We start from the raw sequence: 14,653 nt of genomic DNA on the forward strand, positions 1-14,653 counted from the left end.
GCGCCTTTGTGTGGAGGAGTGCGGCGCTGCTGTTTAAACACACACACACAGGGGAGCCAGGCAGCTAACCATGGTGAATGTAAAGAAACGGAAAGGTCGGGTCGTGATTGACTCTGACTCGGAGGATAGTGCAAGCGATGATAATTTGGATCAGGTAGGAATATCATTCACGTGAATGTGATCCAAAAACCTCGCTGTTTACCGATATATAAGGCATTAAGGTGTCAGAACTGTATGTGTGTGTTGAAGTCCCATGCTAAGTGATGTAGGAAAGCTAGCTGGTTAGCAGAGGCCTATATGGGGCCGTCGTGTTGGTTTTAAGACAGTAACACCTGGAATTTTTTATATTTTACGTGCTTTTTATTGTCACCTGCAGCACGCGGCTATTTCGGCTTTACAAATGTAGGCGCGTGCGTTTAGAACCTTTTCTGTTTTATGACGTCACTGCGCCGCGGCTAAACTTCTATTTCGGTTGTAGCCGTAGAAATATGAAGAGAGACTAGAGCGGACAGACTCTTCACAAACACGTTCTGAAAGCAGTTTCTGATTGGACTGCTGAAAGTCACATGATGCATCAAAATAAGAATATGGAGAACTATTCAAGGAATACATTTTACTGTTTGTCAAAAGAGCTTATGTAAAAGAAAGATATTTTTTATAAAACGTTATTTACAGGTTTAAAGTTTGAATTGTAAAAGAAATGCTTGAATACATTAAACTTTAATGGTGATTTATTTTTTACAAATATTCAGTTTTAGATTATTTTTAATTTTAATTTGCTTTACAGCAAGGTTTTCAATCTTTAAGGTTCCATGGACTTCTATATATGACCACCCTTGTGTAAGGGACTAAAATGTAAAGGGCGTCATAGTTGCTTGTATAAAGACTTAATATATTAAGTGAAAAGAAATATTATAAAATTGTCTAAAATATTATTTGGAAAACATTTAGTTTATTTTAAGTTATATTACATTTTTTCTACTAACTAGGACTGTACTGTTACTATTTATTTATTTTTTAAATTTAATTTATTCTTTTTTATTAATTTTTTATTTAGTTGTTTTTAGTATTATTCTCATTTTAATTTATTTTAATTTAGTTATTTAAATAATTTAATGGTATTAAAATTTAAAATAATGTTTTACCGTTATTGTTTCATTATAAATTTACGCAGATGTTCTGGCCTCCCTTAGCCCCCAGTTTGAAAACTCTTGCTTGGCGATCATATGAATTTGAACCATGATATGCCACCTATAGGCAGTACTCCATACTACACTGCATTTCAACCTGTGCACTTGTTTTCATTTCGATGTTGTTGACAAATTTCAGAGCTAGCCAGCTAGCAGCTAAACAGAGCTCAACACAAACACTATCAGCAGTGTGATTACTGACACTATATTACTATACAGAAATGTTTTTTTTGTCTTGCGTGCATATGCTATGCTGAAATTTTAATTAATACTAACAGATGAAATGAGTACAATAACATAATTATGCTCAAATGCAGGTCATATTTGGACTTAAATCCCCATTCTCAGTGGAGTTTGACATCTGTCTGTGCTTTGAGATGATTAGACCCTGTTTACCCATATGGTGGTTGTTACTAGAGCATTGGGAGTGTTGGGTTACAACTATCCCAAAGTCTGTAATGTCTTTTTGTACTTCAGGATTAAATAAGCAGCACATAAGCTGACACCCTGACTGGCAAGCTTATAGATCACTCACTATTTGGGTTCATTAAACAGAAAGAAAAACTGCTTTTTCTGCTTTAAAACGTATTCATAAATGGCATATGTAGCCTTATTTCTGCTGCCACACCTTCCCTGCAGGCTTCAAACATAAAGTAGAATTTTGTGGACATTATGACAGCCTGCACGTTTTCTTCTGGTTTTCAATGAACAACAAAGAGGGGATTCACCTTCTTTCTTCACGAAGTACAAGGAATTTTACTTGGGAAAGTCCTAGCTGTCAATCTTCCTCTGCTTTTTGCAGGAGCTGCTGTCTCTTGCCAAAAGAAAGCGCGTGGATTCTGATGAACAGGAAGAGCCTGTTAGTAAACCTGCAGCCTCCACGGACTCAGAGACATCAGACAGTGATGATGAGGTATGGTGCTTTTCAGTTACTAAAGGTTGCAACTGACTTTTTTGGATATTCAGGCTTTTTCCTGGGTCAAACATGGTCTTTGGTGGAGGCGGATGAACACGGTCATCCACAGACACATCCCATCACTGATAATAAATCCCCCCAAAAAAACTGTTTGCAATATTAATCTATCCTATTTATTATTGAAACAAAAAAACAAAAAAATCACTGTCAGGACAGATGATAAAATGAAGTGCTTATAAAATTCTATCTAAAAAGTCTGTGTTTATATCACTGAGTGTGGGTGACTGATTGAAAAGTTTGTAATAAAAAGAATAACTAAGTATCACATTACTTAGAAAAAGTGGTAGCTCTATTATTTTGCATTTACACTATTTCATACTACAAAGGCCATTTGACATAATGAACGTATTCACGAGTGTGCAGAACTCGTGCTGAACAACTCAGCCATGGTTTTGAGAAATGTTGAGCGGATTTTGTCTAACTTTAACACATCTGATTACATATTGCGTTCACGATGCGTTCATTGTAGATACTAAAAACCCTTGACGCTCTTCACAGAACACAAACACTCACAGGAGCATTTTAAAGCATTCAGCTATCAGTGGGTATCGGTACTACAGAATGGCAGAATTAATCACAATAAATGATCAAATTAATCTTTGGCGGGGACAAAGAATTATTTTGGCAGCTGACGTTTTTTTTTCAATGCAGGAAAAACCCTGCAAACATTTGTTTGAACCGTCTAGAATAGGGTTGTGCTGATAGAGATATCGCAAATAGCCGATCCCTTTGACGATATCAAGATAATTGGCTCATTTTCCCATTAATGTATAAAATTATTATTATTTATTATTATCATCAGGCTTTTATTATCAAATTAATATTTGGGCCTACAATTAATTTGCCTTCCATAATTTCATAACACTTAACTGCATAACCACAGTTGCGAAAATGACTTGCGTTTGAGGATTAAGACCTCCTCAATGAAAATGTTTTTAAAACAGACTACAAAACTACATCCCTCATCAAAGGTGTTCTATTCGCAAATTGTCAAAAGTGCTTGTTGAAAAAGAAACGCATTATTTATACAGTTATTGTTTAAGCCATGGCATTTTTGTTTCCATAGTGCTATTTTGTCATTAAAATGTTTAAATGTGCTAATACAAATACAATTACAGATTATTATTATTATTATTAATAATATTATTACTAAAATGATATAATAAATCTTTAGGTCCGAACACAGCAAAATAATCAGTCATTGATGAAAAAAAGCAGCTTCAAACACAGACTTAATAAAGAACAAAATTTGTTTAATGAAATTTGTTTAATGCAGTAAAGTAGCCAATAGCTCAGTCAGTTTTTGCTTTCACTTTCAGTTAATATTTGACTGTGGTTTGAGAGTCCTTCACCGGTATAACTCTCATGCACAGTTTGCAAATTGCCTGAGCTCAGCTTTTGGGTTAAATACTTCTATGCAACATGACATTTTTTCTTTATCACCAACTCCCTCTGTGCTCACAAAAGGTTAGACAATGGTTATCATTTTCCCTCAATAATAAAACTTTGTTAAACAAATTAGTAAATAAATAAGTAAATTAATGATCAGATGGTAAACTATTTCACCCCCCACCCGCCGCGCTTGATAAAATCGTGTATCTGGGTTCTCACAGGCTGGTGATATGACTATGTTATGGAGTATATCGCCCCACAACACTAGTCTAGAAATATCATTCAGAACATTGAAGATCAGAGATTTGTGAGTAAAGTTGATCCTACTCCTCTCATCGGGCCTTCTTTAGCCGATGTAATTTTCACATCACAGGAACCAAGCAAATTACCATCACAGTTGTATTGTATTCGTTACTGCAAGTAAATGTTCAGGATATCTGCCAAATCAGTTAATGAGTATCATACAGTGAGAATGCACTTTTAATCATCATGTGCATTTTAATATATATATATTTTTTAATAAATTTTGAAGTCAAAAGAAATTGTATCAAAATGTCATAAATCTCGTGACGTATGCTGGACTTCTCTTATAGTTGAGTCCGCTTAAACCTGCCCTATGTAAACTTGCAGTTTGCATTCAGATCCGGCTCCATCCAAACAACAACCGAGGACTTGAACCTACTCACTCATTTATTTATTTTTTTAATAATTAATTTCACTCAGATGTACGTTATAATACAGAATCAAAAATCTATTGCTACATTTCCATTCTGTTCAATATACTGTTCTGGTCTTATTCTGAGTGGTTTATGTTACTCCATGTTATTCCACAGAAAATAATGTAGACAAATATTAGTTTTGGTGTTGTTTTAAGGTGTTGCTACTGTTGTTGCAACTCTCTCTGGTAATTAATGTAATAATGTTATAAGGTTTCAATAGTAAATAATGATAGATTTTAAAAAGAAGTTCCACCTTGGAGATTTGTTGAGATGATATTGAGGGTGTACTTGTTCCACAACCTGAGGTTAAACACATTTCAATTTCACTATTTTATTTTTCTCATTGATTACAAATTCATGTAGACTTTCAATGCAAATCAGAAGCGAGTGTAATGAAAAAGCACATTTTTTCAAGCGTATGCACTGCAGTAAGGTTGCAGAAATCTGCTGATTTTTATGGTTATTTAAATCTACTAACAGAACAAAAAAAGGTGTAGGCCTAGTTGTCATTTTAAGTCTTGATCATTTCGATGGCAAAATATACAGTGACATTTAGAACGTACTACAATACTAAATACATTGAATCAGTTGTGTCTTATGTCTGATTAGGTGACTAAGTGTGTGCGTATCCTGGGTCTGAAAGAAATCCTCAGTGTCCGTGTCAAAAGTTGATTGTAAATTAAACTCCTTATCGATGTGTTCTATTGATCTAATAGTGGACTGTTGGAGGCACTAAAACCAAAAAGAAGGGGAAACCTAGCAAAGGTCCTGAAAAGAAGAACACAGTCAAGAAAAGAAAGGGCAAGGCGGCTTCATCCGGCAGCTCAAATGGAGACAGCTCAGCAGAGAGTTCGGCTCCAGAGGAGGGTAAGGCAGCGGTTTGGATTCTTTAATGCTGTTTTCTGGGAAAGTACATTTCAAAAGTTGTTTATCCCTGCTTTACGTTTCATAAGGTGAGGTGTCAGACTCCGACAGTAACAGCTCATCCTCCAGCTCAGATTCTGACTCGTCATCAGAGGATGAGGTTTTCCGGGATGGTTATGGAGATGATCTAATGGGGGATGAGGAGGACAGGGCCCGTTTGGAGCAGATGACGGAAAAGGAGAGAGAACAGGAGCTGTTTAACCGTATAGAGAAGAGAGAAGTGCTCAAGAGGAGGTAAGAGGAGTTTCAAAGCTCAGATCTGAGCGGCCATGGTCTGAAATATGTTTATACTTGCAAGAAAAGGCGGAACTGCGAAAATTGCCCTGGTTATTGGTTATACATAGCCCATGTATAACCAAAATACATGGTTTCTAGGAATCATAACGGGCTAATAAAAAGAGCCTTAATGTACTGCAATATTCTCAATGTTGTATTCAGTCTAATTTTAGTTTTAATTATTTGCTATTTTAGTTTAGGCTTTAGTATTTTTTTTAAAGTGCCTTCTATTATGCTTTTTCAGACATTGCCTTTCATGCATTGTTTAACATAGCTTTTTGTTAATGTAAAAGGTCTTAAAAGTTTCAAAGATCGAAGTGCACGACAAATAAAGTTATTATCTCCTAAAATAAATAATCTGAACTGGCATGAACTTGGATTCTGAACTATCAAAATGAGTCATCATAAATTTGCATAATGGCAGCCTATGGTTTTCATTGGCTGCCTGTGAATGATATGTTCTTTGACCCGCCCTCAATCACTAGTTGTGGCTGAGGCCTGGAAGAGTTTGGTTTGTGTTGTCAACATGTCAAGAAGACACTGATTTCTGTGCTGTGAGTCCGCTTTACATGCACTTCAAAAGGATGAGGACTCGCACTAGAATTGATAGGGAAAAAAACAACACCATTATTACTATTTGTATCACTGTTCATCAGATGCTAAGGAAGCCCCCGGAGCTAAAATTCAGCTTTTGTAATTAGGCGTTTTGTTTTCGACACTCTGTGTAAGCGGTAGACCAATCACAATAGACTGGGCCATCTGGCCAATTCTCAAAAACGCTTTGAGAAATAAGGTGATATGCAATGTATATTATAAGAAAGGTTGGTGTTTTTTGACCTTGGATGCATGTAAATCTATTGTTTTAGTATTGTTTAAATCTATTGTAGCACTTTAAATATTTTTATATAGCTTTAATTTATTTTTTGTTTTATGCCCGGTTCACATTGTATGATTTTGGGCTGTCCCAAACGAATGACCAATCGTGGCAATTTCTGTGATCATCTCTGTGTGTTTGCTGCTAGGACATGCGTCTACTGACTAGCCAATAAAATTGCAACATGAATTGGCGTATTGATCAACGCGACATATAGCTAAAACTTAAAACTACTTGCCTAAAGCTCCATTTACAAAATTGGCATGCCAAGTTGGCCTCTTATCCCTAGCCATGACCGCGTCCATATTCTCCTCTTTCGCTTCCTTCTCTTTTTTTTAGCACACATGAAAACGACAATTGCCAATTTATCTTGTTCTATTTGTTTGCCACTAGCGCATGCAGATGACATTTTATGCTTCTATACTAACTTGCGCCGTAGCCTATGATTCATTAGGTGTCATCATCGTACATTCTACAAACATGTCGTACCCAAGCTTATTATATCCATGTTGAACAGTGTGATTTGTAATGATCTTATATGTGATTGCTGAAATCGCACAGTCTCTAGCAGACATGCGTCATTTTAGTACAAAATGTATTTGTTAGTTTCCATTTCTCATTTTTAAGTATTTATTTTATTTCAACTTTATTTGAATTATCGGGGGGGAAAAATACATTAGCTAATGACTTTTCAAATAATTTCTTATCAATAAGTGTTTATTTCTCCCAATAAGGTTTGAAATAAAGCAAAAACTGAAGACAGCGAAGAAGAAGGAAAAGGAAGAAAAGAAGAAGAAACAGGAGGAGGAGCAAGAGAAGAGAAAACTGTCTCAGGTCCCAGATACTCAGGTGGTAAGTAAACTGTATAGCCAACAAGCCTTTTCTAAAATAGGAACGCAAATATGGTTTTACACACGTGTTTCCTCTCTCTGTAAATGCAGGTAATGTCCCACAACAAAGAGAGGCGGATCAAGAGAGATGAGAAGCTGGACAAGAAGTCACAGGCCATGGAAGAGCTGAAAGCAGAAAGAGAGAAGAGGAAAAACAGAACTGGTACTTTTCTTATCACTTTCTCGTCGTTAATCAGAAGATATTGAATAACAGACAGAATTTCAAATAGGAATTAATCATTAAAATCCTAAATAACCTTATTTACTTAGATTATAACTGGATGCCACTTACATGCAGGGTGATCGAACTACAATGTAGCATATGTTTAAAACATTTATTTTCTTTTATTAACTTTTTTTTAAAAACAAAAAACAATAAGTGGTATATCTTGTAATGTGCAGAAAATTAGCATTCTGTTGCCAGTCATGCCAGTATCTGATCTATTACTATCAACCTTTCAGCTGAGCTCCTTTCCAAAAGGCAGCCGCTGAAGACAAGTGAGGTCTACTCAGATGATGAAGAGGAGGAGGAAGATGATGATGACAAGTCTTCAGTAAAGAGTGACCGCAGCTCAAGGTCTTCATCTTTTGATGAAGAGGAGGAGTAAGTATTAGATGATTTACCTTCTTTACATTAACCTTTGGATAAAATGTTACATTATCAGTTAAAAATTAATTTAGATTACATAATAGTTAACATTTTTACTTGGACATACACTACCATTCAAAAGTTTGAGGTCAGTAAGATTTAAAAATAAATAAAAAATGTATTATTATTATTACAATTTAAAATAACTGTTTTCTATTTAAATATTATTTTAACATGCAATTTATTCCTGTGATTGCAAAACTAAATTTTCAGCATATTCGTATCAATGTTGTTATACATTTTTTTCAGGAATCTTTGATAAATAGAAAGTTCAAAAGAACAGCATTTATTTAAGATATAAATATTTTGTAACTTTTATTTAAGATATAAATCTTTTGTAACATCATACATACTTTTCTTGTCACTTTTGATCAATTAAATGCAATAAAGGTATTAACTAAAATCTTACCGACCCCAAACTTTTAATTTAGTGCATGTATACATTATGTAAATTTATATGTAGATTTGATAATTTATAGACAGTACTCCTAGATTTTAAGTTTATAGATTTATAAAACAGTATTGGAATTTTTTTTTCTATTATTATTATTATTATATATATTTTTTAAATGGTGTGACAGTTGTGTCCCTTTGTAATAAGCATGTTTATCAGCTGTGCACCTGTATTTCAGGAAAGAGGAGGCTCCGCCCAAGTCCCAGCCAGTGTCATTACCAGACGAGCTGAATCGGATCCGACTGTCCCGGCACAAACTGGAGCGCTGGTGTCACATGCCATTCTTTGCTAAAACCGTTACTGGTTGTTTTGTTCGAATTGGCATTGGAAACAGCAGCAGCAAGCCTGTTTATCGGGTCAGTGAAAAATGTTACCGTTTCTCATCCATTCACGTAATAAACATCTTTCAGCTTTTGTGGTACCACAAACAACTGCAACCTGAAAACACACATTTTAAGATAACACATGGAACATACAGAGTTGTAAATGGACAATTTCTGAAATGAAATCCTGTAGGTGGCTGAAATCACTGATGTTGTGGAGACTGCTAAAGTTTATCAGCTGGGGTCCACACGAACAAATAAAGGCCTTCAGCTCCGGTACGTTTGCACAGGAAAACCGATTATATCTGCGTTCATCTCTTTGTCGTCCATGACTTGTGTAATGTGTTGCATGTTTGCAGACATGGAAATGACATGCGCGTCTTCAGACTTGAGTTTGTGTCCAATCAGGAGTTCACTGAAAGCGAATTCATGAAATGGAGGGAGGCGGTGAGTTTTAAATATGGAATGTTCATTAAAAAAAACGTAGAAGTATGTATTCTTTTTTCTTTTGTCTCATTTGTACTTAAACTTTTATTTACTCTATTAAGCAAATTTATTATGGAAACTAATTTGAATTTTAGGTTAATTGTAGAAGTGCTGTCACACTGTAGCATTATGGGATGTGCATATCCAGTAATAACCTTGTTGCTGCCCCATAGATGATGTCAGCAGGAATGCAGTTTCCTACTCTAGATGAGATCTCCAAAAAAGAGCAGTCCATCAAGGAGGCGGTCAACTACAAATTTAATGACAAAGACATTGAGGATGTACGTCCCACTGATCTCATTTCCTGAATGTCCACAGGATATTCTGATAGTTATCAACTTATTGTATTAATGTGAAATACTTTTAATGACAGATTGTCAAAGAGAAGGACAGATTCCGAAAGGCGCCACCAAACTACGCCATGAAGAAAACACAACTTTTCAAAGAGAAGGTTGTAATTATTAGATGTACTACAACTAGAAATGCCCTTTGTGTTGTTTAAGTGCCTACTTGTTCTCATGCTGATCATGCATAACTTGTGTGTACAGGCCATGGCTGAGGAGAGTGGGGATGGAGAAAAGGCGAAAGTACTGCAAGATCAGTTGAATGAGCTGGAGGAGAGGGCAGAAGCACTTGACCGACAGAGAACCAAAAATATCTCTGCTATCAGGTCAGAAACGCACATTCAATACTACTACTACTCAAGTCAACCACTCAATAGTTTGGGGTTTGTAAGATGTTTTTAGTGTTTTTGAAATAAATTATTTGATAAAAAAATGCAGTAAAAACAATAATGATGTGAAATATTACAATTAGTGCAATTCAAGTAATCGCGATTAATTAATTCTAAAATAAAAGTTTGTGTTTATATAATATGTGTGTATATTATATATATTTCTATATATATTGTGTGTGTGTGTATATACACATACACACACACACACATATATAATATATATATAATTATATACACAAATATAAACACAAAATGTTATTTTGGAATCGATTAATTGCGATTACTTGATTTGACAGCACTAATTACAATTTAAAATAACTTTTAATATATTTTAAAATGTAATTTATTTCTGTGATGGAAAAGCTGAATTTTTAACATCATAACTCCAGACTCCAGTCCAGGATTTTTTTAATAGAGAGATCAAAGGAACAGCATTTATTTATAAATTAAGAACTTAAAATGTCTTGACGGTCACTTTTATTCAATATAATGCATTCTTGCTGAATAAAAGTATTAAAAAATCTTACTCATCCCCAATCTTTTGAACAGTAGTGTACACGCACACAAACCCTCTAACCCCTCCTCTTCATAATCATTTTTTTCTCCCCCCCCCCCAGCTATATTAACCAGAGGAATCGGAGTTGGAATATTGTGGAGTCTGAGAAGGCATTGGTTGTAGGTGTTGCAGTCAGGATTTATTTATTAATTTATTGAGCTGTTTCTCTCCTAAAGAATATTCTAGAAACTACAATGTCTGTTTCAGGCAGAGGGTCAGAACGCGAAGAACCAGCAGATGGATCCATTCACCAGACGGCAGTGTAAACCGACTATGGTGTCCAATGTGAGGCATCTTTCTGTCAGCTTTGCTGTTCTACATTTCCTTTATTCTCATCCTTTTTGATCATTTTAAAAAACTGATTTTTTTTTTTTTTTTTTAAGGCAAGAGATCCCTCAGTTCATGCCGCTATTTTGGCTCATCTTAACCAGAAATACGGTTCAGGCTCAGGCCAAGACAACAGCCAGCAGGCTAATAAACAGGTAACACACTCTCACAAACAAGCCCACAGCATCATGAGCCTGTTTTGACCCAGAATTCACTTGTTCAACTTGTTTATTGTGCAGGGCCAAGCTAGCCAGAAAGACAAAGACATTACCAAGCAAAACAGTGACCTCTCAGAGGACCTTTTCAAAGTTCACGACTTTGATGTCAAAATTGACCTACAGGTTCCTAATGCTGGTAAGTGTCTAATGTCTAATAATTATATTACTATTTTAGTTTAGTTTTGAAGCCAATTCACACTGCACAGACAAATGCCAACAAACACATTTGTTGGGTTTTGTCGGATCAGTGTGTTACCCCTGTCGCCGTCTGTTTTCACCCGACTGGAAAGCAGTGTGTAATTTACACTACCGTTAAGAAGTGGGTTGGTTTGTAATGGTTCAAATTACTCACGGTTCGGTTTGTATCACGGTTTTTAAGTTCACGCTTTCGGTTCGGTATGTGCTATGTTTAGGGGAAAAAAGGACTACTGTCCAATAAAAATAAAGAACAAAAATAAGAACAAATAATCTAACTACAAGCAACAGCACAAATGATTACAATAGAAAAAATATACTAATAATATAAACAGTGTTTTTCAGGTTGGTCTAACATTAGTTTTCAGGTACAGAAATTGAATAAAGTAATCAAATGTAAAATAACATTGCATATTTGACTGTATAAATTAAAGATTAATCCTTATTATAGTTACAAAGGCTATTCAATCAAGAGCAGTGAGTGATTTCCTTGAATTTTGTTTGATTAACATTAAAAACACAGACAGCTGGAATATCAGGCTGCAGTTTAAGACATAATGCACAGATCCAAAAATACTGATACTGTTACATATGCATTGTCTTTCTCGACTGTAGAAGTTCACTTAAGGCATAACAGACTATGTCTGCTAGGATACTCATAAAGACGGGCATGTTGAACATTTTTGTGTGAATTTGTCCGTTCAAGCACAAGACTTAAAAGAGAACCCCCTTTTTGAGTACATTCTAAAACACTTAGCCTGGCTTAATGTACTAAAACGGTGATATTAATAGACCAAACCCAGTAAACATCATACTAATAATGTATACTATGTACAGAAAAGCAGATGAGTCCCATAGGAACGCAACGCGTTTAATTACACGTTAAGTGTTTTCCTCCCTACCACCTGAATGTTGCAGTAGAAATTAAAACTCATCAGACCAGGCAACATTTTTCCAATCTTCTATTATTAAATTTTTGGTGAGCCCGTGTGAATTGTGGCCTCAGTTTCCTGTTCTGACAGGAGTGTCACTCGGTGTGTCTTCTGCTGCCGTAGCCCGTCTGCTTCAAGGTTTGATGTGTTGTGAGTTCAGAGATGCTCTTCGGTTGTAACATGTGGTTATTTGAGTTACTGTTGACTTTCTATCAGTTTGAATTCAAACCAGTCTGGCCATTCTCCTCTGACCTTTGGCATCAACAAGGCATTTTTACCCACAGAACTGCCGGTATTCTGTGGATATCACTGGATATTATCTCTTTTTCAGACCATTCTCTGTAAACCCTAGAGATGGTTGAGCGTGAAAATCAGTAGGCCTTGATCAGCATTTTTTGAAATACTCAGACCAGCCCGTCTGGCACCAACAACCATGCCACATTCAAAGTCACTTAAATCACCTTTCTTCACCATTATGATACTCAGTCTGAACTTCACCAGGTCGTCTTGACCATGTCTAGATGCCTAAAGGTGATTTTTGTCCATATCCAATTGGAATCCGATCATATTTAACAAGTTTGAATGGCAAAAAATCACAGGATTTTTTTCCGCATCCGTTTTTGATTTTTATATGTGGTTTGAAAACGCATTTTTGGTTTATGTGGCTTACTCACGACACGTTAAACATAAACATGTCAGACATCTTTATAGAAAACCAGTGGAGACAACGGCACAGAATAAAGCCACGCATGCCAGTCTCCCAGGTTTCTGCCACTGCCTCACACACAGTAGTCCAGTGCGGCGGCTATTGTCATGTTGTAAATAAGATAACGTTGCTGCTGTTGTTGTTGTTTTCGGCGTATGCCTTTTAACGCAACGTCATTGCCATAGACACCAATGCAGATATTCTGGAAAATGAAAGAGCACCTCGGGACACACAAATCAGATTCAAACAGTTGCCATACACAGTGTTGACAGTCAACAATTTAGATTATTTTCTAATCAGATACACAAATATTTGGATTTGGACTGACAGCTTGAATATAGCCTAAATGCATTGAGTTGCTGCCATGTGATTGGCTGATTAGATATTTGTGTTAACGAGCAGTTGAACAGGTGTACCTAATAAAAAAGAAAAATTTGTGTGTGTGTGTGTATAAGACCTTTATAATGTTAAAGGATTATTATTTTAAATAAATGCTGTTCCATCACAGGAATAAATTACTTTTTTTAAAATGTATTAAAAAGTATATTTTAAATTGTAATAATATTTCACAACATCAGTATTTTACTGTATTTTGATCAAATAAATTCAGCCTTAGAGACTTCTTTCAAAAGCATTAAATAATCTTACTGATCCCAAACTTTGGCATGGTAGTGTATATGAATCTGATCCTATAATGTGATATCTTCAATTTTATTGTTCATTATTATACTAATTTATTATTTATTTTAATCATCAACAGAATCAAAATCTTTGTCGGTGAGTTCAAATGCATTGCCTGTTAAAGATGGGGCGCCACGTCGATCTCTCAACCTGGAGGACTACAAGAAGAGACGAGGACTCATCTGACCTACGTTTTTATCCACCCCTGCATGATTGGACACCCGTTCCAGGGGGTCTAAAGCTGCGGCCACCCCTGTGTGTGTGAGTGTGTTTGGAAAACTGTGCGTGTGTGTGTGTGTGTGAGAGAGAGAGAGAGCGTGTGTGATAAAGAGAAAGAAGAAGTGTGTACCTTTAAGGCTGAGTGTGTCAGAGACTGTATGAGTATGTATGTAAATGTTTCACCTGTTTGTAAGAGGAAATATTCATGAATAATGAAAACTTTCAGGTCTTTTCCTGCAAAGGGTCACTTTTTGAGAGGTGAAAATTTCTCTGCATTATTTACGGCGTGTGCCGGCGTGAGAACAGAAATGCATTACCTCTGATTCTCCTTTTCGTACCAATGTGTGCAGCTTATTTTCTCCCTCACAGAAACAACCCTTTTATATCCAAGCTTGTGATTGACTATCTCCAAGGACACTATTAAAAAAAGACAACACAAATCTTGGGTTTTTTGAAAGTTTTTTTTACTTGTCAATAATGTAATTGGGTCTGCCTCACTCTCTTGAAAACTCTTGAAAGCTTTTCTTCACCCCAACCCATGTGTAATGGGGTTGTTAGGACAGCCCTGCTTTACTCCGCTTTCTGGTTTAAAGGCTGAGGGGCTGGCCAATCAGAGGGAGAGTTAGACAGTCATCACACTCCCTAAAGATAAACGTTTGTTTCATGTAAGACAATGATCCAAATAAACGTGTCTGCCATGGGCAAGGAAACATTGAGAATTGATGTATCTTTTTTTTTTTTACTGCTCCTTTACTTCCACATCCCTCTGTCTCCCTCAGAGCTGATGTAAGTGTTATTGATCATTAATTATTGATGAAGTCTTTTAGTCAGTTCTCGTATAGTTGTGGCATGCCTTGTAAATAAGCGCTCTTGAGTGAGCGCTGCTGAATAAAGGAGGAACTGTTTCATAATCCCTGTGTTTGTGTTTTT

At 35.9% G+C, this 14,653-nt stretch overlaps 1 protein-coding gene across 1 annotated transcript; it reads left to right on the forward strand.

Annotated features, from left to right (window-relative positions):
* Positions 1-6: 6 nt before the first annotated feature.
* On the forward strand, positions 7-14,634 carry rtf1 (RTF1 homolog, Paf1/RNA polymerase II complex component). The gene is made up of 18 exons (XM_077236631.1): positions 7-154; positions 1,993-2,103; positions 4,994-5,144; positions 5,231-5,435; positions 7,086-7,203; positions 7,293-7,404; positions 7,704-7,845; positions 8,523-8,700; positions 8,861-8,943; positions 9,027-9,114; positions 9,327-9,434; positions 9,527-9,604; positions 9,702-9,823; positions 10,507-10,564; positions 10,653-10,730; positions 10,829-10,927; positions 11,012-11,126; positions 13,584-14,634. Exons 1-18 carry the CDS (start codon positions 71-73, stop codon positions 13,688-13,690), a joined length of 2,037 nt encoding a protein of 678 aa, XP_077092746.1. The 5' UTR covers positions 7-70; the 3' UTR covers positions 13,691-14,634.
* The last annotated feature ends 19 nt before the right edge of the window (positions 14,635-14,653 follow it).

The sequence above is a fragment of the Siphateles boraxobius genome, unplaced genomic scaffold (assembly GCF_051911475.1).
Source record: "Siphateles boraxobius isolate OS27281-9 unplaced genomic scaffold, OSU_SipBor_1 20, whole genome shotgun sequence".
Taxonomy (NCBI): domain Eukaryota; kingdom Metazoa; phylum Chordata; class Actinopteri; order Cypriniformes; family Leuciscidae; genus Siphateles; species Siphateles boraxobius.

Excerpts from the sequence above, each read along its gene's own strand:
- rtf1 (XM_077236631.1), top strand. The coding sequence starts at position 71 with ATGGTGAATGTAAAGAAACGGAAAGGTCGGGTCGTGATTGACTCTGAC. Across the intron at positions 8,701-8,860 it reads GCAGCAAGCCTGTTTATCGG|GTGGCTGAAATCACTGATGT; the intron begins GTCAGTGAAAAA and ends GAAATCCTGTAG. Across the intron at positions 10,731-10,828 it reads AACCGACTATGGTGTCCAAT|GCAAGAGATCCCTCAGTTCA; the intron begins GTGAGGCATCTT and ends TTTTTTTTTAAG.